The sequence below is a fragment of the Bombus vosnesenskii genome, unplaced genomic scaffold (genome assembly GCF_011952255.1).
Source record: "Bombus vosnesenskii isolate JDL3184/JDL3185 unplaced genomic scaffold, Bvos_JDL3184-5_v1.1 scf7180000013263, whole genome shotgun sequence".
Lineage (NCBI taxonomy): Eukaryota > Metazoa > Arthropoda > Insecta > Hymenoptera > Apidae > Bombus > Bombus vosnesenskii.
In genome coordinates, this window is record NW_022882923.1 from 7,476,807 (window position 1) to 7,503,532 (window position 26,726).

The following is a 26,726-nucleotide window of genomic DNA, read 5'->3' on the forward strand; positions in this document are numbered from 1 at the left end:
TTAAAAATAACATATGTGTAGATTATGTATATTAAAAAGAAAACAATATACGAGGTGATAAAGAAATAAATAGCCAACGTTTGGTACTCTGTTCTACTGTTGCCAAGGATGAAAAAATGTCATATAAACATAGGTCCGAAAATTTTCCTTTTTACTTATATCGAAAATTCACTGGAATAATAGCTGTCAGACGTAGAATTTCAAGCACTGTCAGCATTTCTTTTGCTAGAAATAAATATGTGTTTAATAGTAAATCAATATGTATCTAAACGTTTCATAGTGTAGACAATGATATCAGAATGATTTATTTTAATATCGATATTATTAAAAAAATCTATACGCACTTATATAATTTATTATACAATTTGAAAAAAAATATATAATATTATGTAAATTATATTTATAGATTATTTTTTGGTACTTGCCTATAGTGAAGTACGTATTTTCAAGTTAAGTAACAAAATAAAATTTTGTACGATAATATTTCGTAGAATTTAGTAACAAAAAGATGTTAAAAGTAAAAGTAAATTGTAGCTTAAAAAAGTAGTTACTTATGTAATACACGTGTGTATTAAGATGTTTGCGTGAACGGATGTATTTAGTATTGTACTAAATACTTTATTCATATTTTTTGTCATACAATATTCAGGTATATAATTTTTAAAGTAAAAATAATTCACGGACTGAAATAATATCTGCACAAAGAAGGAATTTACAAATATTATTTCACATACTTTTTACGTAATTCAGTTCGTATCTGTGTGTATGACAGACTGATGTAGGCGTATATGTAGAAAGATATGGCCACATCGAATTCTAATAAACAGCCTCCGGAAAGCCTTTCATTTTTGACGTAGATCAGATTGAAATAGCGATACTATTTTTTAGCTTTTGACAACGATTGCGCCGTATTCGATTTCTTTTGAATATGTGTACATGTATGTAACCTGAATTAAATCATCTATGTTTAAGACTTTACAATACGCTATTGTACAAAATATATGAGCACGAAGTATACGAACAGTTGATTATTTTGAATGGAACTTGATATAGCTAGAAAATTGCAAATAGAAAAAGTCATACTTTATTAAAGTTGTCATAGAATATTATAATATGATAACATTTATTTTTCAGAATAAATATGTAAATGGAAAACTTGGTATCTGCAAGTTTCAAATATTATGAAATAGTTTTGTCTTTAAACGATTTAATATCTTCAGCTTTTCTGATTGTCAAATTATGGATAACATAGTGAAAGTTTTCTAAAATTGTTAGGAAGACTATCGTGATTAATTCTAACAATAATATTCGAAAACGATTAACACATCGACGAATCGTGTACGTTTAATTTTAACATACCTGCCATCGTTAACATTATAAATAAACAATCTTCCTACATTTGCTAATTCCATAAGAAAACGGTGAGCGATACTTTCGATCGTTGGTTTGTTATTAATTTATCATTATTAGATTCACGAGCGACAGTGTACCTAATCCGCACGCAACTATTTCACATATTAACTTAGTTTTACAAAACGAAAAGGTATATAAGTACCTAATGTGTTTTTAATTCAACTCGAAATTCTTTCTAATAATATTTTCTCATGTCTGTCACTTACATTTACCAACAGTATTAACGCTTTCGAGATCGTTGACGTACTATTACGTCCATTTCTGTGCCAAAGGAGTTAGTCGATAATTACTGCGTCTCTTCGTGTGCAATTAGTTTCTCGTTTTCCTGTTACGGACAATTACCGATGTTGGTTACGAAACCTTCTAAGTCGAATAATTACAGGGTATTTAAACACTTTTTTGCGGAAACCTATTTTCTATAGCCTATATTATTCGTAACACTTCAAGCGTGTATAATGATACAAAGCATAGAAAATAAACTGTGATACCTTGTAAACGACAGCTCGTCGTATGCTTATGAAATAAGTTTGAAGATTCGTATTTATTGCCTTTTTATAGCTGCGATATCACATTATAAATATTTAGTTACGATGATTATGTGTTAATACGAGTTATGGTACGTTGTTAACTTATTACGCGATGATTAAGTTTTATTTTAATTAATTTAACTTATTCGATTGATGCGATAATTAAGCATATCAAAATTAATTTGTGTAAATTTATGTCTACAATTATACAATCAAGGACTAATCGTTTAATAGTCTGATAAAATGACGAAGAATTTAGAATAAATTATTTCGAAAATAATTACTTCTTCGTCAAGATATCGTCAAGATCTCTTACATCTGTAACGTGCGTATAAAAAAAATAATAAATTATAGTAATTACATGATGCATGATAATATCTCAATAACTGTCTAGTCTTTTTTATGCTGTTGAAGGCTCAACGTTACTCGGATATCAGCTTGCATCAAAATTGATTCAGGTTTATACAATTTCATAAAATCTCTCGTATAATTACAAATCAAAAAAGATCGATTCATCCCTGTTTAATATTTATTTCCTTAGTTCTACTCTCTTTTCCGCTCTACAGTTAAAGGATTTTAATTTTAACGAACATATCGAAAAGTCGAAATTTGTCCAACTTTATACAGTTTCATAAAGTTTCCCATATAATTATAATTCAAGAAAGCTCGATTTTTTCGTGACGCTTACTCCATATGTATATCATTCCTTTTTAGCCATCTCACCTCGAGCCGAAACTTCGCAACCATATGCTTGAAGCGTTAAAATATCCGATCGACAGGTGATCTCTGTGGCAGAAGTTCGACGGGAATTTATTTCACGAAGAAACTCGATGGTAGCCAGTCGAAGTTAGTTTCCTTCCAATTAGGCAGTCAGGAGGGCGTGAATATTAACCGGGGCGTTCTCATCAAAATATCAATACTGGGCAACGTCGGTTCGCTGTTATCGAGCCGCGATCAGCCTGGGTTATGCAAATCCCCGGCCTGGCCTGGCCTTTCGCTTTATTTCCCTTCTCGTTTCGGTTGTACCATTACCTTCACAACGAAACCGCCAATAAAAGCAACCGCAAGGATCTTTAGCAATCCTCGGAACAAACGGTCGTCGTCGCATACCTCGCAGCGACGCTGGTTACGTAAGTAAGCGGCCCCGAAAACCTTTGGACCACCTTCGGGCTCGCTAAAACACCAGATAATCTGCCCGTTTCCTCGGCGATTTCGCCGCCGCTGTGTCGCCATAATTGGCGAACGCCGGCGCGCGAGCATCGCGCAAAAGCGGAGTCAGAAAGTCGAAAAGGGCCAGCGAACGAGAGCAAACGAAGAACGAGAAAGAAGAGAAGAGAGAAAGAGCGACAAAAAGAGGAAAAAAGAGGAGAAGACCTCGACCGGACCGATGCTCATGAATCTCATGATCGATGCGCGATGCTCGTGCACGGAGTTAAAATGTGTCCAAGTTGGAAGGCCACGGGCCGATGTCCGGTAATGGTCATCCAGGACTTCAACCGTGTTACGTGTCAGCCCGTGAGACGTTCCGCGGCAATTTACGGCTACGTACACAGTGCCATTACGACGCATCGTAAATAAGACGGTGCACGTTGTATGCGACGCGGCAGACACATACACACGCACGCACACACACACACACATACGCGTGTATACATACATACAGTGCAACGCAGCTTCATCATTTTTACCGCTCATTATGCGTGGGCGCCGTTAATTTCTGGTCCACGGCCGCGCGTTTTTGTCGGCCCGCTTTCGCGATCTCTGTAACGTTGTACTTTTAAGACCTCCTTTTTCTTTCGAACGTGACTTCGAATCGAGTATCCGACGCTGTCGCTGCGTGTTTGGAGGAAATGGTGTATTGTTTCGTTAACGACGAACAAATTAAGGATCGTGTAGTAGTTTCGATATTATTGGCGAGTGGGTGGTAATAGTTTGTTTTCGACTACGCAGTTTAAGTCGATGGTATTTAATGGATGAATTGCGTTTACGTAAGCAGTTAGAAAACTATCATTTATGTACATTTTTTGTTTTCCTTTCAATATCTCCTTTAAATAATTTCCTTCGACTAACCTTGAGCGCGTAATTACGCTTTGCATTGAAGTAATTGCTCTAACAGATAATAGAAAAAATGAGAAAAACGACAAAATTAGACTTGTCACATTTTTCTGCTACGACCTTTATATCGATAAGATATCTTCCAGGCATGGATAATGTTACAAATTTATTACTTTGAATTCCTCCATCAATTGGGATGATTTTTGACATTAAATTTTTCAAAAAGAAAAGTTTATTTATATTTTACAAGGCTCTCAGAAGCATGTGTGTACGTTGTTTCGATCTACATATTTTAGTTTGAAATCGGTTTATCGATGCCGGCGAAATATCAATAAGTGTTGATTATAGTTATCGTTTCATAACAATGTATGCCAATATAACGTAGCATCTATCAAAACGATTCAATTGAACCATATCGTGTATATTTATATCTCATACTAATAGTTTATACTTTTATCGTTCTGCTTTCATTCTAACGATGTAATATATCACATTGTATTTGTTCGTTCACTATTCTCTCGCATTCACCAAAATCTAATTGAACTATTTTGTAATAGATTAAGAATCAAACACGTATAAATACCTCAACAACCAGTGAATAACAATGATTAACAATAACTGTTGTTATTAGTAGCAATAATTATTATTACAATTTCTTCAACAATGATCTTCTATCTATGATCTGAAACTTCTATCAATTGCATTCAACATCGACAGAACGACGAGCTTTACGTTATCGAATAGGAAACGTTTCGTTTATTTTTTATTTACTTTAATTTCTGAGAATTAACATTTTCTTAAATTATCGAACCTCGTTATTACTTCCGGGATATCGCCTAATTTACGGGAATAAATACCAAGCTACTTGCGAATCAAATTGTTCGCATGGGCGAGGACACATGTGCGCCACTGCAATTACGCGTAATTGGATAATTATCGAAACGTTGGGCGAATTGTTCCAATAACCGGAATTTAAACGTTCGATGCATAATACATCGGCGTTGTTTGAATGTGACAGAAATGCAGGAAAGCGGCGCAAGCCAGGCCGCATCGCGGTCTTGTTTCGTTTCGTGGCAGGAAAAGTAGGTCGTAGGCGGAATAACTCGTTTCATTACGTGATTCCGCCTCTTTATTTCAATGTCCGCGCCCGTATAGTCAATCTCTATTATCTGTGTCTCGAGGGTTGTAGCCAGATCGCTTGAACAAATGCCAAAGGTTATTTCCTCGTAAACTTGCTACGTTATTTCCCGAAAGTAGGAACGTGGCCTTTTACGAGCCTTCTTTCGCTTGACTTCGCTCTTTACCGACTGACACGATGAAACCGCGAAATTATAAAGCTGACACCAAATATGACCGACTAGTAAGTGTGTGGATACTCGGCTGAATTCGTGAAAGCACAAAAACGTGAAATACAGCCCCGTTCACAGGTAACAGGACATTTACGAAAACTATAATCTTCTTGAAAAGAGACATACGTATAGTAATGGGCGAAAATTTCCAGATAAACCGATCTTACAAATTTCTCTTGAAAGTTGGAGATTAGAGGAATTTTACCCAATTTTGACTATAGAAACATATGCTGTATAAAAGAAAACGCTATAACAACTAAACGTTTATTGTTTAAATGTGTCCAAAAGATCGTTAAATCAACGTGTTAGTAAGCGTTAATAATATATAAGAGAACATATTTGGTCGAAAATCTTTACATATCATCGTACATTTCTTGTCTACGTGTGACAAAACCAGCAAAAATATGTGAAGTAACGCACCTTTTGTTTTATTTGTCTTATTTGGTTCGTCCATCTTTCGTCATCGTTTCTTCATTATATCTGCTGCCCTTTATTAGAGAAGTACACAGAACTATGAAATAAATTCACCAACGATATTCGATCTATAAGTCATATTGGAAAAAAGCTTGCAACAATGCTTTGAGAAAATACATACTAAATAATTTATCTATTTGTTAATGTATTCACCTTTACAATTTACACCAAATCAATACAATTTGTTGCTATTGTATCGGCTTTACTAAACAAATATTTACGAGGTTTACTCAACACCGATTGTATTTATGCACATAGATATATGTAATATAAAGTATCGTTATCACATAGCATATCGTATTATCATGCACTTATACGATTTTCGGGATTTTCCAGAAATTCCCTCGTCGTGAATCGATCGTTTCTTGTATGAAACATACACAGTATAGTTTACTCGACGAGTAACTAACGACTTGGTCTATGTTCTTGTTTCAGGTTGCGTCACGACCTTGGAGCCCAGATCAGGGCAAGACGCGGGAGATGACCAAGCTCTGCAACCATAAGAGGAAACTTCTGCTGCCAACTACGGCGGCCGGCAGTCCTGTTGCATCCTGTACACCGACGGTCTCTTCTTCGCCGGCTTTATCCACCGGCCCGGTCGCAACCACGATTCACGTGAACGCGGACTCGCCCACCTCGCCGGACAAAGCCAGGAAAGGTAAGAACGTGACCTTGCGTGTGCCAATTCTGTCTTACGATTAGTTTCGACCTACCGTATCGATTGCTTCGCTCCTTCTTTCTTTTTCTGGTTTGAGAAAGCCGAGAGTGACGACGTGTTTCATTTCTTCGTGATTTGCATAATTTCGATGTCCGAGTAGATTATGGGTTTGAATAGAAAAGGTGGGCGATTTTTTTTGTACAGAATATCTTGCTACGGAGATCTGAATGATGTAATAAATGCGGATGAATTTTTTACCGAGTAGGGGAGCTTGGGTCAAAGTGAAATTCTTAAGATTTAATCACACTGACGTATAGGAAGTAACGGAAATAAGTTTACTTTTTATCGTATTGCATTATATAGTTTTGTTGTGTAAGATTTACAACCTTTGCAATTTGACCTATTACTTGTTCAAAAAAACCTTTCGTCATTTTTTAGTTTAGTCGATTAACTTGGTGAAGTAAAATATAAGTGACAAAATAGATATGCGAAGGAAAATTTTGATTGAATGTCAGGTTATAAAAAATATGTTATAACAAGTTTAGGAAGAAATAAAAAAGGGGGAGTACCCTCAAAGTAGAGAGAGATGATTTTCTAAAAAGTAGATAAAGCTAAGGAAATAGAAGACATTTTATATATCATTACATACCTAGAAATAGTAAATTCATGAATAAAATTTTGAAATTTTTAATAGAAATTCTAAATACTTTACTCTAACAGTATGTTATCTAAAAATGATAATTCCTTTTGTGACACATAAAATAATACGTTAATTTGCTATCTCATTTTCGCCGCGGTTTCTATGTTTCACGTTGGTTAAGATATTCTTCGGTTTTACTTCAAATATAAAATTTCATTTTAAATACGCGTACGTTTTATCGTCAATAACCGTATGTTGTAAGCATTTATTCATGAATATCGAATAATCGGTAAATAAAATAATTATAAGTAATAATTCACGAAAATATCCTACGTAAACAAATCGTTCACATTTATCAATATGCTTCAACATAAAACCAATTACGCTTTAAAGTTTACTTATTTAATGAAGTATCCCCATTTACATTTATGAGTTCGTAACATAGGAAATTTTTATTGTATACAATCACTTACATAATTGTTGTGCTAAACACGAAAAAAGCCCATAAGACAAAACAACGAATTGAATAAATTTCGCTGAGAGTTTTAGTCTTATTTTAATATTAGCGACCTTCGAATTGATAATTATACTGGCTCTAATAAAACTTCGTTCTTTTCATATTTCCAAAATAAATAAGAACTTCGTAAAATAATTGAATTACCTCGTTAGAAAATATACTTGGTATCCAATATATTCACTCTTATTTTCAAGAAGTTCCACAGTTGTTTTAAAACAGTAACTTCTATCATTATATGGTATGCCCCTTTGGAAATAAAGTAGGAAGAAAGAAATCTTTTCTAGCTAAATAATTCCAAGTTACTCGTTTCATAAGAGATGATCGTGACGTCACCGATTCGCGAAGAAGTACAGACGTTTCCTTGCATGTTGAATAACAAACGCGGAATCGAAGTAGCCCAATTAGAGGAGGTATTTCTCGATCAGATAGAGGGGAATAGTCTCGCAAGGAAATTGCATAGAAGGAATTTTTCCATCTAGGGAGTTTTATCCGGCGTTCGAGGAGGCGCGGGGTGGTCGATCGATCAAAATCAGAATTTTCCCTGGGGAAAAGTTTCTTGGCGGATTCTCGAACGAGCCACGAACTCGTCGAACTCGATCGCATTATACATACTCGCCAATCAATCTCACGTATACCAGCGTACGCGGCGGCCGAGCACGTACACATCCTCCCACCCATCAATATATCCCCCGAAGAAGTTTTCCCATCGATCCGTCGTATTAACAAAGTTCCGCCAGTTCCGGTAGTCAGAGCGGCGCGCCATAATCGTCGGGAACGTTTATTCACCGTCGTACTAGAAAACACGCGGCGAAAACTTTTATTGGAGGACGACCAAAAGTTTTTCCTCGTGCATCGCGCCTCGCGGCTGCCGACCGAGCCGTGATCATTAGGGCGCAGCGAACGGGAAAAAAGTCCCGGGAAGAAGAAAAGGAACGACGAAATTGCGACATTAGCGGGGTCTGTTGCCTCCATCCCCTTCTCCCTTTCTTTCGTTTCGTTTGTGCTTCCCTTTTCCTCTTTCTCTGTGCCTCTCTTTCTTCCGCGGTCCTTTTCGCGTACATAGAGACGGCATTAAAGCTCCCCGATGTCGGTGAAAAAAGGGATGGAGGTGGCGAACGCGACGTAGGAACCGTGGATGGAGGCGTTGGCCCCGGGGGAAGGAGGTGGAATGATGTATCACCGTGGCGGCTAAACTCTCCGTCCGGATTTCATTACTAAATCCTATAACCGACCGAGCGGGACCGACTCTTTTCTTTTTTTCTCTCTCTCTCTCCCTCTTTCGTTTCCTCTTCCCTGCTACCCGTTCACTCCTCTCCTCTGCTGCTTCTTTATTCTCTTTTTCGTCTTTTCCTTTCTTCATCGCGTCGCTAATTAAACGGCTGTTATTCCGAGCGAGCCTGTGCACACACAGCGAAAGCCTCGCTTACGGTTTTCGCTCGTCGGGAATGAGAAACAATAGTCCGACTGTGCATTGAAATTCGTCGAGTGTATTTTGATCGTTCGCTGGTTTCAGGGGCTGAGGGATTTAAAGGACAACGTTGCTGATTTTTAATCGCCTGCTCGCAAACTTTCTAACTGTGTTTCATTTCACCTTTTGTCATCCGAGCTCAAGCATTTCAATCCTTCCGCCATCGGTTTAGCGTAGTGGTTTTGGTAGATTTTGTTCACTCAGGAATTACGTTAGGTGGATATTGCAAAGTGATCGAGACAGTGTAACAGCGATATGGTGGGCAAAATTTAACTTAACGTTTTGCTATATGACACGTCTAATTTGATTATCCAAAAGTCGTCTTCATTTTTATGGTAACGATTTTACAACAATATATTGATAATTACTAACGTTATTGCGTCACAGTTTACGATGTACGTAGTAAATTAACAACAAGGAATAACCACATCATTTTATTAATTTGATTGTATACAAATTGTATACTGATCACTTTCGATAAATGAAGTAAGCGCATTTGAAAACAGTTTTATCGTCACGTACAAGATAACTGAATTACCATTTCGGAAAGTTCATAAAAACTTGCTTCACGAGAGGTAGCAGAAAATTAACAGGAAAGGTTAATGGAAACTATACATTTACGATTAACATACGCAAATGGAAAGAAAAGTACCTCGAAAATCGAAAGCATAATTTATCTATTGTCCACAGAATTGACAAATTTTCAAGCTGGATTCTATCAAAAATTACCACATGAAATAATCTGCTTCCACGCGTTCGATATAATATTCTTCGAAGATTTATCTTTCTCGCGATTACGGTATTGCATCACGGAATTGCGCTCCTCCCTATATAAATGTACATCGTCGCCAGTGTTTCTGTGGAACTTTATAGGGCCGTTTTAACATCGACGCTCACGTTCGCGTTCACGGGCGTCGCTTCGATTCCAATTTTCCGGTGATATAAAACGACGTGGCCCGAGAAAACGTCACCCTGTTTCTCTCCCTTTCGTTCCACACCATCTTTCTTTCTACCCCTGGTTTCCCTCTATCGAGGCATTTCAACGGCGGAGGTAATACGTTCGCGTGGTGTGCAAACACACACCCTTCAAATCGCGGACGGGGATGGAAAATAAAAGAAATAAGCCGTGGAGGGGAGAGACGAATCGAATGAATCTTTATCGTCGTCGCTCTTCCACGAATACGAGTCTCAATAACGAAAGTCGATTTCATTTCTCTCCTCTCTTCTTTTCGGTTTTGCTCGGCTCAGCCTGGGGAATGGCTTTTATGTACCGCAGTTTGCCAAGGGACTCGACCGAGAAACGAGAAACGAAACTCGATCGACGCTATTAATGGAATTCCGACGGCTGGTTACTCGTATCTGGATTTACTTTCGTTTTTAATATGCGTTCATTTTCTAGACCAATCCTATAGCCGAGAGAGGGGCGAATGTTTGAGCGCGCAAACAGCATTTCTGGAATTCGTATCGCGGCTCTCGCCTGTAACGATTGACTTTTACGCTTCGCGTGAGACACTCTGTCAGCGGATTCGTCGGTGTGTTAATAAATTTTCGAGATCCGATTTCGCTAGGTCGACGAGACAAGTGTAACGACTAATCGTGACACGTTTAACGAGGTCGATCGCTCGCCGTTACATTTTCCTTGTCCCGCTGAACAATTTTCCGTGGTAAACAGGCTCTCTCTGTTACCCGATCGATCACGTTCGTGTTACGACGGCGCGATACGCTTTGCGCCGTTTGATATCCCGGAGGAAACGATTTCACAGAGAGCGAGCTATTAGTTACACCTGCAATTTTTCTTTTATCATCTTACTCGGTACGTAAAGATTTTACAACTACGAGTTCTTGACAAATTTTGATTTTCATTCAACTTCGTCGCTTTTCATCAAAATCAAATGTTTCGTTCGTCAATTATGCAACTAATCTCGTACAATCTGCGCTATCGAAAACGGCGATTAATAACAAAACCAGTTGGTTGGTATAATACTCGACGAGCATTAGCAAAAGACCTTAGAGCGTGTGCCATGCACAGGTCATCAGACAGTTTAAAGCCCACTCAGGTAAATCCTCAGACGATCCACAAATTTGCATTTGGTTGTCTCTGTCGCTACAATCCCGACACGGGACAGAAGCTTTCCATCGGTGTTAGAGTTGCACAGAGGACGCGAGCTGGCCGGAAGAGGAACCAATCGGCCGGCTCGTGTCTTCTTATCGTCCGGGCGATCAATAAGTCCCGGGAGGAGGAAAGAATCCGCTCACCATTCGCTGCCAGCGACGTCAACGCGACGATGTTAGTTTGGATGAGGCTGCTTGGTGGGGGCAAACGCGAAGGAGAACGAGGACAGAGTGGGTGGTAGCAGTGGTGGTGTCGATGGTGGTGGTGGTGGTGGTGGTAGTGGTGGTGGTAGTGGCAGACAGAGAGTTGATAAGGGTTAATTTCGTACGAAGAGGCAGCGGCGCCACGGCGCTCCGAATAGGTGAAGAGAGAAGAGGAACTGCGGTCCAACGTCTGTGTCCGGTTGTGATTCTTGCGCCTGCCCCGAGTGATGTTCACCCCCGCCGACACCGTTTCAAACCACCTCCGGCTCGTCCTCGACCGACGTCCTGTTGTGGTCGCGCAAGCGCATTTTACGCTGCTTCCGTTTAGTCCGCATCAACGGCTCGACCACGTCGTAACGTCCGATCCACGCTGGGATCGTCATGAGCGAACAACTGGGGAAGTAGTCCTTGGCCGAGGTTCAATTGGATTTCAGTGATTCGAGTGCCTTCGAATCCCGCTGGTCCGTCAGCCAGCCGTAACGAGAAGTTTTGCCTCGGGACTTCTCCACCAGAAGATCGTTATAATTATGGCCGTTGGTTCGGTTCAATTGGTCCCTGTATCGAAATCTCCTGACATCGAGTCCGCAACTTCGATCTATACCGCGAGAGTTGCTTGAGAACGATGGGAACTATCTTTGGTTAGCATATTTCAGCCGTATCGAATATTGTGTGTTCAAGAGAAATTAGGCTTCCCCATTCGTTTTATTATTTAATCTCTTATATTATATATATTTTTATTGCAAGACATCGAACAAAGAATAATTTGAGAAATTACATCAGAAAAGGCGCACTTTGTAATTTTCCCTTGCAATCGAATTTGCAATATCTTTCCTCGTATTTCGAGGGATCGAGTTTCATCCTTAAGCGATAGCCTATATTTCATAATTGCTACGTCATCTCTGCTTCGTCAAATTTAATGGCGGCAACGCTTACAGCCATAAGCCATTGACTGCAGATTTTTGGGATAAAGGGAGAGGGATTTTACGCGTTCACGCGAACCTCCCTCGAAAGCCACGAAATGCTTCAAAGATTTTACGCAAATTTTCACCCCCTTGAAAATCGGGTTAAACTACCGTCGTTGCAGACAACTTGGCCTTACTCCTAGGTGGATTCATTATTACATCCTACCCTACCTCCCTTTCACCCATCCGTTTTCCTCGTCCTCTTCATCTTGCTTCTCCCGCTTCCGAATTGTCTTCCCCCATTGAAGCCGTGGAGAATAATTATCCGCTGTAGGCTTACGGATAAAAGACCGCCATTGAAAACCATCCCCTTTGCCACCCTTTTGCCATTCTGCTTTCTGTTATCCTCGTAAATCAAGGTAATTTTATAGTGTGAACGCTTGTTATGGCTGCTTGTCAACCTTTGATTGTGAGGGGTTGTATAGTTTCGCTTCAATTCAAAATATGAAACAGTTATTTGCTTCGCTTCGTTCTATTTTTCATTTTCTTTGATTCATCAATTTTTTTTAAATACTAACGAACCTATAAGGGTGATTTTCCTCCATTCTTGTATCTTTTAGCATCGTTTAAATAGTTCGCGTGCATTCCCGTGCATTATTTATTTTTCTCGTATGTAGAAACAATTAGTATGAACACGATGAAAATTATATACGTTCTATTAATATTATACTACTGTTAATATATAAAACTAATTTTCATTAAATAGTTTCTATTATGTAAAGAATAGTAATTATTTTCATTCAGAATGTGTCATACTATAAATCAGCAATTTCTGCGACACTTTGTGCATTTATCTTCTGCACTTGGAAAAAAGGCAATATTATAACCATTTATCTTTGTAACTGATTTATACAAAATTGGAAAAAGTTATACGTTCGTTTACAAGTAAAATGTGTTGGAAAAGAAAGGTAGTGAATAAAACGGATATGAATCTTGGAATTGTTACGCTAAATAGGATTTAACCTTGCGGTGGGACTTCAAATGGAACACTCGTTCATTAAGAAACCTGAAGCAGCGCTTGAATAATAAGTGGAGGGTTAAAATTAGAGTTAGGGAAATGAGTCGTATTTTAATTCTCCATGACCTTGAAGATTTAACGTGCCCCGGAATTCCATTAAGAATTAATATCATTTTTTTGCATATCTTAAGTATCCAATAACAAAAGATGATTTCTATCAACGTTTAATTATATTTTTCAGATGGTCTCAACAAGAAAAAGAAGAGGAAAATAGGGGGGCTAGGAAACATTTTCTCAGGAGTCTCAGTCTCACAACTTATGGCACAACGCGAAAGAGCTATTGTTGCGGCATCTGGAGTGCAAGGGTCACCAGTACCAAATGGATCGCAGGTAATGTGATACTAATTTTAATTAATCCAAAGAGAAATCTGCTATTTTAATCCTTCCATAGTGTATCCCGAGAGAGATTCGAACAAATAATACTGCGAACTTTACATTTTAAATGAAATTATACGTGACGTAATTATTAATATTTATTTCCTATAAGAAGTTAAAATTGTATTACGTTAATATCTAATTTTTATTCAATATAATAGTTATGTAATCATAATAAAACAAGATAATTATTTTCCAAGTTCGTTCGCTGTTCTAAATTTTACTTTATTGTATTGTCCAAGAGTCAATAATTACGGTCTATTTATTTTAAATAATAAATTTACCTGTAATAGATAAATCTTTATAAATAAATAAGTTAGTCGGTAAATTTTATTATTTTGTAATGTATGTCGAATACTATGTATATAGCATAGTGTTTACACGTGAATGTTTTTCATATTCCAGGTGTGGCCTATTGCGATCCCTAATTTGCAAGTTCAGCAAAGTAATCAGCAGATATGTCATCAAACATTAAATTCACCTTCTCAAGCACAAGATATAAACGGCTGTGTAACGAGAAATCCTCAGCAAAGGATAAGTCAGCACAATATGTCGGGGATGTTAATGGGAAATTCCCTGATCATGAATCAGCAGGGCGCCAATTTTAACAATATGACTCAGCAGCAACAACAGTTGTTGCAACAGCAACATCAACAGCTTATATTACAACAACAACAACAACAACAGCAGCAGCAGCAGCAGCAACTTATGCAGCAGCATATATCTCAACAACAGCAGCAGCAACAGCAACAGCAACAGTTACTGCCTCATCATCAGCAAATGCAACATATGCAGATTTTACAGCAACACGAACAACAACATCAAAACACGGTCGTGAATCAGTTAACGCAACAGCAAGCTCCTCACTATCTTAATCAATTAAATCAGCAGCCGTTACACATAATGCAGCAGCAGGACCATTTGAACCAGCAGCAGCAACAACAGCAACAGCAATTGCACATGCAACAAATGCAAAAGCATAAGATGCAACAGCAGCAACAACAACAGCAGCATTTGACTCAAGAAGTTGATCAACAATCAGGAAACTACAACCCTCAACATTCGTCAGAAAATTATGTGCATCACATGCAATCCTCACAAGTAACAACTCAATCTGCTCTTCATCCGCAGTTGCACCAAATTCATCAACATCAGCTGCAACAACAAACGCAACAACATCAACCCAATCAACACGTAATGCAGGCACAACCAGCGGATCAATTTCAAATGCAAATACAACAACTCCAGCAGCAACAGCAGCATCAGCATCAACAACAAGTATCTCAGGTGTGCGTGCAACCTCAGTATCCTAATCAACAGTTGAATCATCATTCGTTAGACGTAATGCAACAACAAACAATTGGTCCCGTGATGAATACTGCTGATATGCAGAACAGACATAATCGTACTTCTTCTGTGACAGATGAAGATTTGAATGCGAAACAAATTCAACAGCAGCAGCAGCAGCAGCAACAACAACAGCAGCAGCAGCAACAACAGCAACAACAGCAGCAGCAACAACAACTTCTGCTGCACAATCACGCTGTACAACGGCACCATGTCGTACAAAATGGGAACTTATCGAATAATTCCCACGAAAATATGCAACGAATGTACGCCCAGAATCAGGTTCAATATCCTGTGAGAAGTTTCGATGCTTCGAAAGGAGCTATCATAGATGTTAAACATCAGCAACAATACGCTTTATCTAATGTAGCGGGAAGGAGCCCGAATACCAATCATGCTGTTGAAACGCAGTCTGGAATGGGACCAAACGGGCAACCCGGTAACGTGCATTTCAATTCGAGAACGCCACCTTGGCAACAAAATCGGTCAGCTTCGAGTTCTCATCAGCCTTCTCTCGTCACAGTCCAGAACATCACATGTAACTCCTTCGATCGTGTTCCACCTCTACATCACCACATTCCACAAGCATCCACTTGGACCGATGAAGTTGCACGCAAGAAGGCCAAACCCAGTAAAGTAATGGTGAAGAAACAACGCCAGCATAGCGTTACAGATGTTCGAAACAATAGCCTTGATCAATCAGCTTCGAGTCCAATAGATGAATTCAACGAGAAAAATCAACAGAATAGTAATCAAATTGGTTCGACCGTCAATAGCAGCGGCCCGTCGTTTTTGGAAGATCCCAGCGGTTACCTTGCGCAACAGACTGCTTTGTTGAATAGCACGATATCAAGGCAAACCGGTGTTAGTAGCTCTCAAGTGGGAATTGTCAATAATTCGAAAACACCGCAAACGAGTCATGGTTCGCATTTGCCTAATAACACTTATCTTCCACAACCAAAGCCTTCTTCCGGCGCCAGCCCCACGAGCACATCGACGTTTAATTCTGTGAAAAATCACGCAACTTCGCCCGTTGTTGTACACAGTAGCATGACTCCCACCTCGAGCAGTGGAGGAACAGATTCGGAGAATAGTCCTTGCCAAGGTTGTGTTACCAGTGCTGATACTCAATCTTATGTGCAGGATCAATATAAACAACAAATGCAACGTCAGTACCTGATGCATTCTGATCAACGCGAGGATCCTGTTACATCGTCCACGTTTGGAGAACAGTATCAGAACAATCAGCAACAAGCTGATTCAAGACCGATCCAGGGTGGTACTGTGAGTACCAGTCATGGATCTCCGATTGGTACGAACAGTCCAGCGAATTCGGACACGCCAGCTTCGTCGACACCTGGAATATCGCAGCCGGCAACGCCTCAAAGCCTCATTTCGTCGCAACCGTCGACGCCACATAGTTACTCGCAACCGCCAACACCTCATTCGCATTCTACGTCTGGTCAGGTGCCATCTCAACCTTTAACGCCTCAGGCTCAACAACCCTCACAGTCTTCGATGGGTAGTGTTGCGCCAGAGCAACGCGCGGAGACGCCTTGCTCTGCTACAACGAGTTCAAACGTAGTTCCTTCTAGTACGCCATCGTCGCAATCATCCACCCCCGGTTCAGACAGCATGACGTCTCAAATAACAAAAAGGCAAACCACGAGACAGTCGTCTTTGGATGGTTACCAGCCACATCCTCATACTGTGAATGCAGTTTCGAGAGTACCGATGAATCACTTTGCTGGTACGTCATCGGTAATAACCACAATGGCAAGCGGCCATACGGTTAGCAGTAATACCATCACATCTGTGCTAGCTGGAAGAGCAAATACCGCTACGGTTTCGATAAATACACCTTCTGGAATACCAAATCCCGCTATACCAGATATACTCTCGAATAAATCACAGCATCCAGCGTCTTCGACAACCTTAACGAATGTACCAACCACTGTTGTTACTACGACGTCCTCTCTTCCGAATAGTCAATCGTCGATAGCGATAAGTGTGTCGAAATCGCCATTAGAGATGGTTCAAAGCGTCGTTAGTAGTATACAAGTACCTCAGGCCAGTACCAATTCACCAGTACAACCTCAAAGTCAGCAACAGCAACAACAACCAACCCAACAACATCCTCAGTCCAATGTTCAAGTTCATAATGTTCTTACGTCAGGCGGAATATTAAAACATCCTCCTGGATCGACTTTACCTCCTGGTCATATATTAGTGTCTAATGGTGGTCAACTTATAATGGCTAGCACGGGTTCAGGAATCAACGGTGTAATGGCACCACCTCCTCCAAAAATCATTTCCAACTCTAATTCGATGCCACCATTGTCAGTGTCACCTATGGTCACCAGTGTGACAGGAGCTGTCAGCCAGGTCATTCCTGCGGTGGGCGTAGCTCAGCAAGTTATTGGACAGCCCACGGTGCTCGTCAACACTATTCAGACTCCTGTACTTATACAACCTAGTGTCATGACGATGGACAGTATAGGTCAGAACGTTCAAATACCGCATCTAACTGTCGCGACTGGAAACGTGATACAAAATGCTCAGTCAATCCTAGATGCGAATCAGGACGTTACGAGAAACGTCAGTGCGAATCAAGGGATGGTAAATCGGCAACCGGCGTTGCTATCGCCCGAATCAGCAATGAGCAAAAAGAAAGCGTACAAAAAACGAAAGACGAATCCGCAGACAGTGGCCTCGATGTTGCATATCGCTTCGTCCCAACAGAATGCCGGCATGCTGATGCAGTCGCAGTCCAACTTTGCGCAGCAGAACTTCCAGACTCAGAGCATAGGCGGTCCGATGCTGCAGGCATTGACAATTGTTCCTGGCAAGGGTGGAGCACCAGCTCAATTGGTAATGAATGGTCAGGCCGGTGCAACATCGGCTCAGTTCAATGCTCAACAAATTATCACGAATCCTCAACCAGCTCAGCAAATAAATCTTCTGCAACCAGTGAATTTATTAAACGGAGCTGCTGGCATGGTTCAAAATTTCCCTACTATTCAACAATTCATCGTTCCTGGTATAGGAAGTATGGTCATGTCTGCTGATGGAACGGCGACCTTGCTGCAAGACACAGGAAACATTGGTATGCAGTTGCAGATACAGAACGTAAACGGTCAGAATGTGTTAACTCCGGTGCAAAGCCACAGTGGAATATTCAATCCGAGTCAGAGCATTTTAGCAGCTGGTCCTGCTGGAATGGTTATTCGAGCACCGCAAGCAACCGGCGGAAAAATTATTCAACAGCATAGTCCTGGCGCACAATTCCTCTCACCGAACAGTGGCCAATTCTTAGTAAATGGAACAACGTCGTTTGGGAACCAACTGAGTCCGATAGTAGCAAATGTCAGTCCGAACCAGCAAGTGACTTTTAATGCCTCGCAAGTTCGACCGACAAACATGCAGGGTCAGCAGGAATTCATACAGATGAACGGGCAGACGTTGATGGTACCTTGTGGGACGGCGCAGAATATCGCTGTTTCGTCGGCCCCTAATCAACAGAACACAACATTCGTTCAGCAAAATACTACGATCGTACAGCAACAAACGACCATGGTATCTAACAATCAGATACCTAATTTTCAAGCTGCAGCTTCTAATGGAACCACCGTCGATCCTTCGTTAAACATTGATCATAATCAGTCGTATATTTTGAGTTCTGGAATGATTCAAGGAAAGGCGCCCACTTCCCCAAAAAGTAGCGTGAATTCACCGTCTTCGGAGCAGAACGTTGAACAGCAGCAATACGTTCTTGCCAGTAGTAGTACGACTGTTGTTGAGAAAACAGCTCAACAGAGCGATCAACACAGTCCTCTGATGGCAAGACATTCTGTTTCGACTCAGACAGCTGGTAATCAGGCGAATATGGCTCAATCGGCTATGATGAGACAAGGATCGCCGCCGGATACCACCACACACAGTCCAGGGAATAGTCAAAGATCGAATAGTCCTGCCGTGGACACTACAACGCATGGAGCAGCTTCACCTGCACCGCCAATTACAGCTAGACATCACTCGTCGTCTACGGTAATATTGCATTATTCAATACAATAAAAACAATAAAACCATAGAAGAAAAACATAATAGGTAACTTAGAAATTAATTTTCTGAAATATGTCAATTGTTATAATATTAAATATATCTTTGAATGTTTACAGAATATCATAGATTTATTTATTTAATATACATATAATTAAAATATTTTTCAGTAGAATTAAGTATTTTTTCATGTATTTGTATAATTTTAAAGCACTAAGTTTTTTTAGATATATAGTTTTGATGAAAATTGGCATTATAGCATAAATTTGTCACTGTGTGTTTCAAACAAATCAAATACGAAATTCTTAGATGCTTTAAAACTCTGTGGGGTTAAATAAGTGATGTGAACAAACGTAGATTGAAAAGAAGTGAACGTTGCGAATATATAATTTATATTTATTGCATTTATATGATTAAGTATGGCATACCTGCTCTTTTATATCTAATTCAAGTTCAATTATATATAATTTCAGACTAATTATATTTTTCTATTTTTTTTAAGTTTAAGAGACATATGAAAGAACCTTAATATATATAATTAATATGTGTGATTTTTTATTTTAATTTTGTATTAAAACAAAATCTACTTATACCAAAAAAATATTTCTGAGTACATTCAAAGCGTTTTTGTTTATTGAAATGAAAACAAAACTGTGATATATAATATTGCCTTGTTTGTATTTTTATCTCAACTAATATACTGAACGCGTTAAAATATTAATTTCCAGCCAATGGTTCATTGCGTATCAAGTAGCGAACCGGATTCAGGCGATGTACCAGTGGCTTCGGAAGATTGGAGAATTCAAGGTATCACCACGAAAGAAATCACGCTTAGTCAGCCAGGTCTCCATGGAAAGACATATGTGGAGTCGACGGTGACTACTGGGATCCAGGTTGGTACCCATGTAGAGCAGGTCAACCGTCATCTAACTCTAACAGACATGCACCAGCCAGCCGATACGACACACCCTGAAAACACATACGCTGACTCACAGGAGCATATGGACACTTCATCACCAAATCATTCCATATATTCAGACACAATGGACCAGAATCCTGTCGAAGATCACCTAAGCGTCACTAAAGAAATGACGGACGTCTCTTATACAGAGGTTGACGTCAATACGTTGCCGGTTGTAGGTCATGGTCACTATCAGCCGATCCTCTATCATAGTCAGCATTATGTTCCCAATACGAACGTTTATCGACAGCAAGCTTTAGTGCCAGATCATGCGCATTACACTATGTTACCTCAAACGAAATTCGATCCTAAATCTTGCGTCGAAATTGATCAAATTGAGTCACAAGTTTCACAACATCTTCCGGAGCAAGATGACATAGATCAAAATTCGGAAGAAAAGCCTTTGGAGAATCAGAACATCGGTATTCCTTATTGTTCACAAAGCGAGAATTATCAGAAATTTGTAAATATCGGTATCGCTGCGTCAGCAGGGCTTTATCCACATTTGTATAACTATAGGTCTGATCCTAATAGCATTGCTGTCGTGAACTATTCGCCTAATAAGCAGGCCTATATGAATCCATACATTTACAATCAATTCGTATATGCGCAAGAAGCTGACGACGGTGAGGAGACTGACTCATCGTCGGAGGACTGAGCATCTTTCTTTCGTACGGGTCGATTAATTAATTTTGTACATTTTCAATTACACAACCAGTGGCATTCCCTACTTGCAAGGGCATAATACACGTTTCAATCGAGTACTATTAAGTTTGTAATTAGTTTGTATTTAACGTTATTAATTTTTACGCGTAGATAATTCGTGGGCCGGACGATGTTCAGCTCGCTTTTTTTTAGCATTATTATTTAAAGCATACATTGCAATAATGTAACTTGTATAATTAATCGTGTGTTAACGAATTGCTAAGCAAAAAAAAGAAACATGATTCTTTATAATGGCAAACAGAGAAAAAATAAATTTTTGCTAAACAGTATTATTTTTGCTAAAAATTATCTGACATACATTATTCCTAAACGTTCAAAACAAAAGAGAAAATACCTTGCAATGAGCATGCGTAATCAGAGTTTGGATTTTGTCATCTTGGTATCATTTCTCGTTTGCATGCCTCGAAGAATGAAATTTGAACGTGCCATATTAATTCGGCCATTGATAGCGTAGAAAACGTAAGTTTTCTATAATAGTAGCTCTTCGAACGCTCATCGCGTTAATATTTTATTATACATTTTTTGTACATTACTTAGTTGAGTTAAAAATCGTTCTCTGTTCAAGTAGTTTGTTTTGTTTGTTTATTTTCTTTGTTTTATACTACTTCATTCTTTTCACTTATGTTTTTCACGCTCGGTCGAAAGAATGATGAGAATCTTGCTGGAGAAATAGAAGGGTTTATCGAAATGAAACGAGCGATTTGGCAGACGTTAGATTGAAATGATATTAGCATGTGACTTGGTAGGCTTGTGCCTGAGTTGATCCAGTTGTATTTGACAGATCTATACGTCAGAGACGTTGAAGCAAGCCGAAGGTGTGGTGAGCACAGTGAGGTGCGAGGGCAGGGAACATGCCCTCGGCCGCGGAATCAAGCGAAAGCTGGACTCCATCCATTCCATGCATTCTACCCTGCATGAAGACCAAGATGGTCAGTATTGTATGGTATTTTTAGATATTAATCGTATATTAGTTATATAAGTAGCTCGGATATTAGCATCGAGCCACATTTTGATAATCAACTTTGATAATTGTTGACGTGAAAACTGTGTTACTATTGTAAAACACATTAATTCTATCGAGAAAGCTCCGAACGATCTTTCAAATAAATTATGCTATAATTAGTAAACTTGGTTGTTAAAGATTGATTTTTTTACATCCTGTATATTTTGTATAGAATCGAAGAACGATTGTATAGAATTGTCTTATTATGAAAGTTATCTTATCAAAGTGGTATCTGACAGTAGTCTTACATTGATAAGGAATGTAATTTTATGCATGGTATAACTTTAGAAATATTATAAAATAATTTATACGTAACGAGAAGATTTCACGTTGTTTGTCGATGATTGTTATAGAATGATTGTTAGTAATAAGAATCCTTCTAACTCTAACATTTTCATTAGTCCTTGATTGATACCGTTGGTTTATAGGTGACAATTTGGAGTACGTTTAGTTATTGCAGTAGTCACTAAATTGTGTTCTATATTCTAGAATGGAATTCCAGATTTAGTAAATATAAGTATAATAATTGATAAAACAAAGTTCTAAAATAAAAATGAAGTACTCTAAAACTGAGCAATTTATTCCAAAATTTTGTGGGTTACCTGTGATCCAATGGTACTAATCAAGGGTCAATATTTTAGTTAGACATACATCTGCTACACTCTAACGTTCCTTCATGCTACCTCGTATTTTGTACAAAGCATGTTCCGTTATGTACGTAATTACGTTAGTTTACGATTGTTTGTGTGCTTGCTCAGTATTTGTTTTCGTTCGCTGCATGCGTAGTGGCATGATCAATTATTGCTTGTTGCATTGTATACGCTTTGGTAACGCTTTTTAAGCAATATCCAAGATTTACTCATCTCCAAAGTTAATATGAATAATCAAAAGAGAAAAGTATCTCCACGCCTGATTTTATTTTCGAGATTTATCGTCCATTTAATCAGTTTCTATAAGATGTTAAAGATAAGATAGTAAAATTTATTTTTAGAAAAGGAGTATATATTTTCTTTTCGACAAGAGATATTATTTTTCGTTTTTTTTAATTTTCTTACATGTTACCTTATAAAGATCGTGATATTCTTTATTTACAAAATAAAGAATTCGAAGAAAATGTAAAATATTCCTTTTCAAACGATAACTTTTTCTTGGCAAAATTTTTTCTTCGATGTATCATTGGACTGTATTATTGTTCAGCCAGAAAGAGAAAAGAAAATAAAAATTCGTTGCAATATTTCACAAGAATTCGAAGCAGGTAAGTGGTGTCAATACTAAACATTTTTGTTCGTTAAAAGATCCCAGGAGAGGAGACTCGTTGCTTTGCTATAAAAATGTAACGGCGGTGACGTTGAATTAATAAATTGTAAATAATTTTCATAAGGATTTATTCCATACACATTCCTACTTTTTTTTGTACTAATTGGCTGTCAGGTTTGTTAATATTCATTGTCCACGTAATTGTCACATACCACTGAGGGGGCCAAGGGGCTTCAGTCATACGTTCATTTTCGGCGCGGGTGTGGCTCACCGGTCTTATTTGTTGCGGTCATTTTCTTGTACATAATCATCCTCACGTGTCTCGTGTCGCATGTGCATAATATTTTGGGGAGGGAATTGTTGTTTTCGCCCTGGCCACGCCTGTGAACTTGGGACGTGCGTGCGCAAAAATTTGTCACGTAAATCCGCGGCTTTATCACGTTCGTAATTCGCCGTTCCAAACGGGAGTTTGGAATTTACGATTCGAGCGATTCACCGTTTGAACCTGCGGAAATAACGAAAAATTATTGTCCAATGAATTTTATGGATCTGTTATTTTACGATCGAGTCACTACGGTAGAGTTATATGTATTCACGATTCAAGTTACGGACGAAAACGTACGGAAGAGTATGATATCGAGTAACGCGGAACGTCTACAAAAAGAAAGCGTACAGGTTGCATTCCTCAGAGCAGGACTTATTCTTTAATTGTCGAGTCAGAAATAGAAGAGATCGATGGACGAAGTCATTGCATGTGCTCGAACCATCTGATACCTTATTTTGCCACTGATCTCGCCTACCACCGTTTGTATGAAGCTACTAATCATTTTTTAACGAGCACACGCGCGAGCAAGGAGCACATTTCAAAATAAACAACCCTACAAATACAGACGTAGTGGTATCAGTTAGGATGTTTCAGAGTAATTCATCCCATTCGTAAGGCACGCACAAAGAGCATACTCATTTCGCTGTTATGCGTCATGCACTTATTGATCAAAATTAACACACAATCTTAACTAGACGAAAGCTCGCGGGATCGTGTTGCGAAATTAAATCGATACTTAAGTGGCAGATATTTATGCGTTTATGAGAAGAGTTGCAAAAAATGTACCGAATGCATGTTGTATGAAGAAACATATAAATATACAACTTAATCTACATAATGGTTATATTTAGTAGATGAAATTTCTGTTTTGGTTTTATTTTTTATATACGAATTAGCATAAACATTCGCAGTTTGTTGTTATTAATTACTACATTTTAAGAAGCAGAATATTTGCGAAACTCGTAACACAAAAATTTTATACCAGTTACGCTAATTCGCATTTAGTCGGTCATTCGAATTAATATTTAATATTGAACTCGCTATAATTTGGAATATTACATATTATTCATACATTTACAATTTTACTTATTTCTCGCTGTATTTCTTATACGCAAAAGCTATATCGCTTTTATCAAGCTATATATTTTACAATCGTTATACATAAAGCTATATATGAAAAGAGCTATTTATAGCAATTATCCATAACAAGAATCTATAATCTTCTACAATTCCTTCTCTCACACGTGAATAAAATTCCACCTGTAGAAGGTTGAAGTCGTAATATTTTAAATAAATTCCAAAACAGAATGTATTTATCAGTACCATAGCAATAATATCGTCTATCGTTACTACTTCAATGATCGCTAAATTACGACAGTACAAACTCTTCGGAGCTCAATAAAAAATCTCACGATCCCCCGATGCTCGTTCTGCTTTCCCGGATACAAGTCTGGTTTCACCATCTGTTCACCGCGCTAGATCGAAATACATATCACCGTCTGGTGGCTAAGAGAGGTAGCGTGAAATAGAGCGAGAGTGAAAAGAGAAATGCGTGCAGCGAGAAAAAGAGAACAATAGAGAAACCGAAAGAAAAACACCGTGAATTGTTTCAAAACCCTTTAGTAACGGAGGCAAAGTCGGAGGAGAAGAGCCAGAGGAAACTGGAAGTGGGTGAGCTAGTATGGGGCGCCGCAAGAGGAAGTCCGGCCTGGCCGGGCAAGGTCGAGTCTTTGGGCCCACCGGGCACCATGACTGTCTGGGTCCGTTGGTACGGGGGCGGGGGCGGTCGGAGCCAGGTCGAGGTCAAGGCTCTCAAGTCCCTCTCCGAAGGCCTCGAGGCGCACCACCGTGCGCGAAAAAAGTTTAGGAAGTGAGTCGCACCACCTCGTTCGGGGATCAACTTATCAGAAACGGGTTATCGAGCCCTCTTAGGGACGATGGGTACCGCGGGGATGAACGATCACCATTTACGAAACGATTAACGGTATACGACGCGTTTCCCAAGGTTTCATTTGATTTACAAGTTTTGCTGGTTTATCGTGTGTCTTTTTCTACGAGTTGTGAACAATGTATATTTGTTGTCGCATGATCTCTCTTAGATATCCTTCAATGTTATATTATTATCCTAGATTTGATTTTGATATTTTTGTTTTTAGGAGAGTTTCATATTATGTTTCTGGATTTTATATTTAATGAGACGTATGGACGTATCGGTGATCATTTTTCAAATAGATCTGTGTCTTACATTTTTTCAATAATGTTCTTCGTTTGTACAGGATGTGGTTAAATTGTTTACCGTCAATTTTTCTAATTTGCATTTTTGATTTGAGATAATACGAATAGATTTGGTAAAATCGCTACATACATATGCACTTGTTAATATCCAGTATAGGAACGATTTACGATACAAACTTTCAACTTGAGACAGAAATACATAGAAAACGGTATAAAATGTATAGCTTGTAAAAGATCATTTTCTTTCTATTCTTCTATTTATCTCTATCCGTTGCGCTGGAGGAATTAAAGTTTTGATAAAAATCCACAGATTTAAAAAATTTAACAATCTGGATAAAGCGACTCTGATTGAAGGATTAACAAAAATAATAAATAACTTTTTGTACAGTTCGGATTTTCCTATCACTGGAATATTATGAGAAGCATTATTTTTAAAACCACAATATATTTGTCGCACAATTGAATTTTTTACAACTGAAGATAAATAACGCGATTCTGTTTCGTATTTTGTTATCGTTTATCCTATCATACCCGATACAGATAAAAAGTATATCAAATTAAGATTGATAAGTGTTTTACATAGTTGATCTATACGTGTATCTAGTTACTAACGATATATAATATTTCTTATATTATTTTATACGTATTATTACATTTATAACATAAACAATAATCTATAAATGGATCAACCTTGTCAAGCATTTATTAACAAACCAACAGCCAATGTTATCGAATCTCTGTTTAATATAAGAAAACCTGTGCGTAGCTGCGATTGTTAATTTCACGACACTCGTTTAACAGTAGAAGGCTTTTAAGGTAGCCCTTTTAGAAGATCCCTATTGGAAAACGCTTTTACTCTGTCTCTTTGATCGCAGTTGCGCGTTTTTAGACGTATTTTAGTCTACACTCTGCAAACACATATGCAATTTTATTTATATCGCTTAGTATTGCTGTTTAAATATAACTTCTGTATTCTTTGTTTAGTAGTAAATTCTTCGTAGTCTCGTATATCATTCACAAAAAAAAAGGTTTATTGTCACG

The 26,726-nt window shown here is 38.6% G+C and overlaps 1 protein-coding gene across 3 annotated transcripts in view; it reads left to right on the forward strand.

The window, feature by feature from the left end:
* Positions 1 to 26,726, forward strand: part of LOC117232441 (protein split ends-like) — a 378,682-nt gene that overhangs the window by 345,388 nt on the left and 6,568 nt on the right. Inside the window, exons 3-8 of one of the 3 annotated variants that reach the window (XM_033491795.1) lie at positions 6,254 to 6,476; positions 13,579 to 13,727; positions 14,178 to 19,166; positions 19,907 to 20,071; positions 21,647 to 21,794; positions 25,074 to 25,320. In XM_033491795.1, coding sequence (XP_033347686.1) covers positions 6,254 to 6,476; positions 13,579 to 13,727; positions 14,178 to 19,166; positions 19,907 to 20,071; positions 21,647 to 21,794; positions 25,074 to 25,320 — 5,921 coding nt within the window. Of the gene's footprint in view, positions 1 to 6,253; positions 6,477 to 13,578; positions 13,728 to 14,177; positions 19,167 to 19,906; positions 21,133 to 21,646; positions 21,795 to 25,073; positions 25,321 to 26,726 lie in introns of those variants that run through there. The other 2 variants (XM_033491799.1, XM_033491790.1) reach the window with 2 other exon arrangements.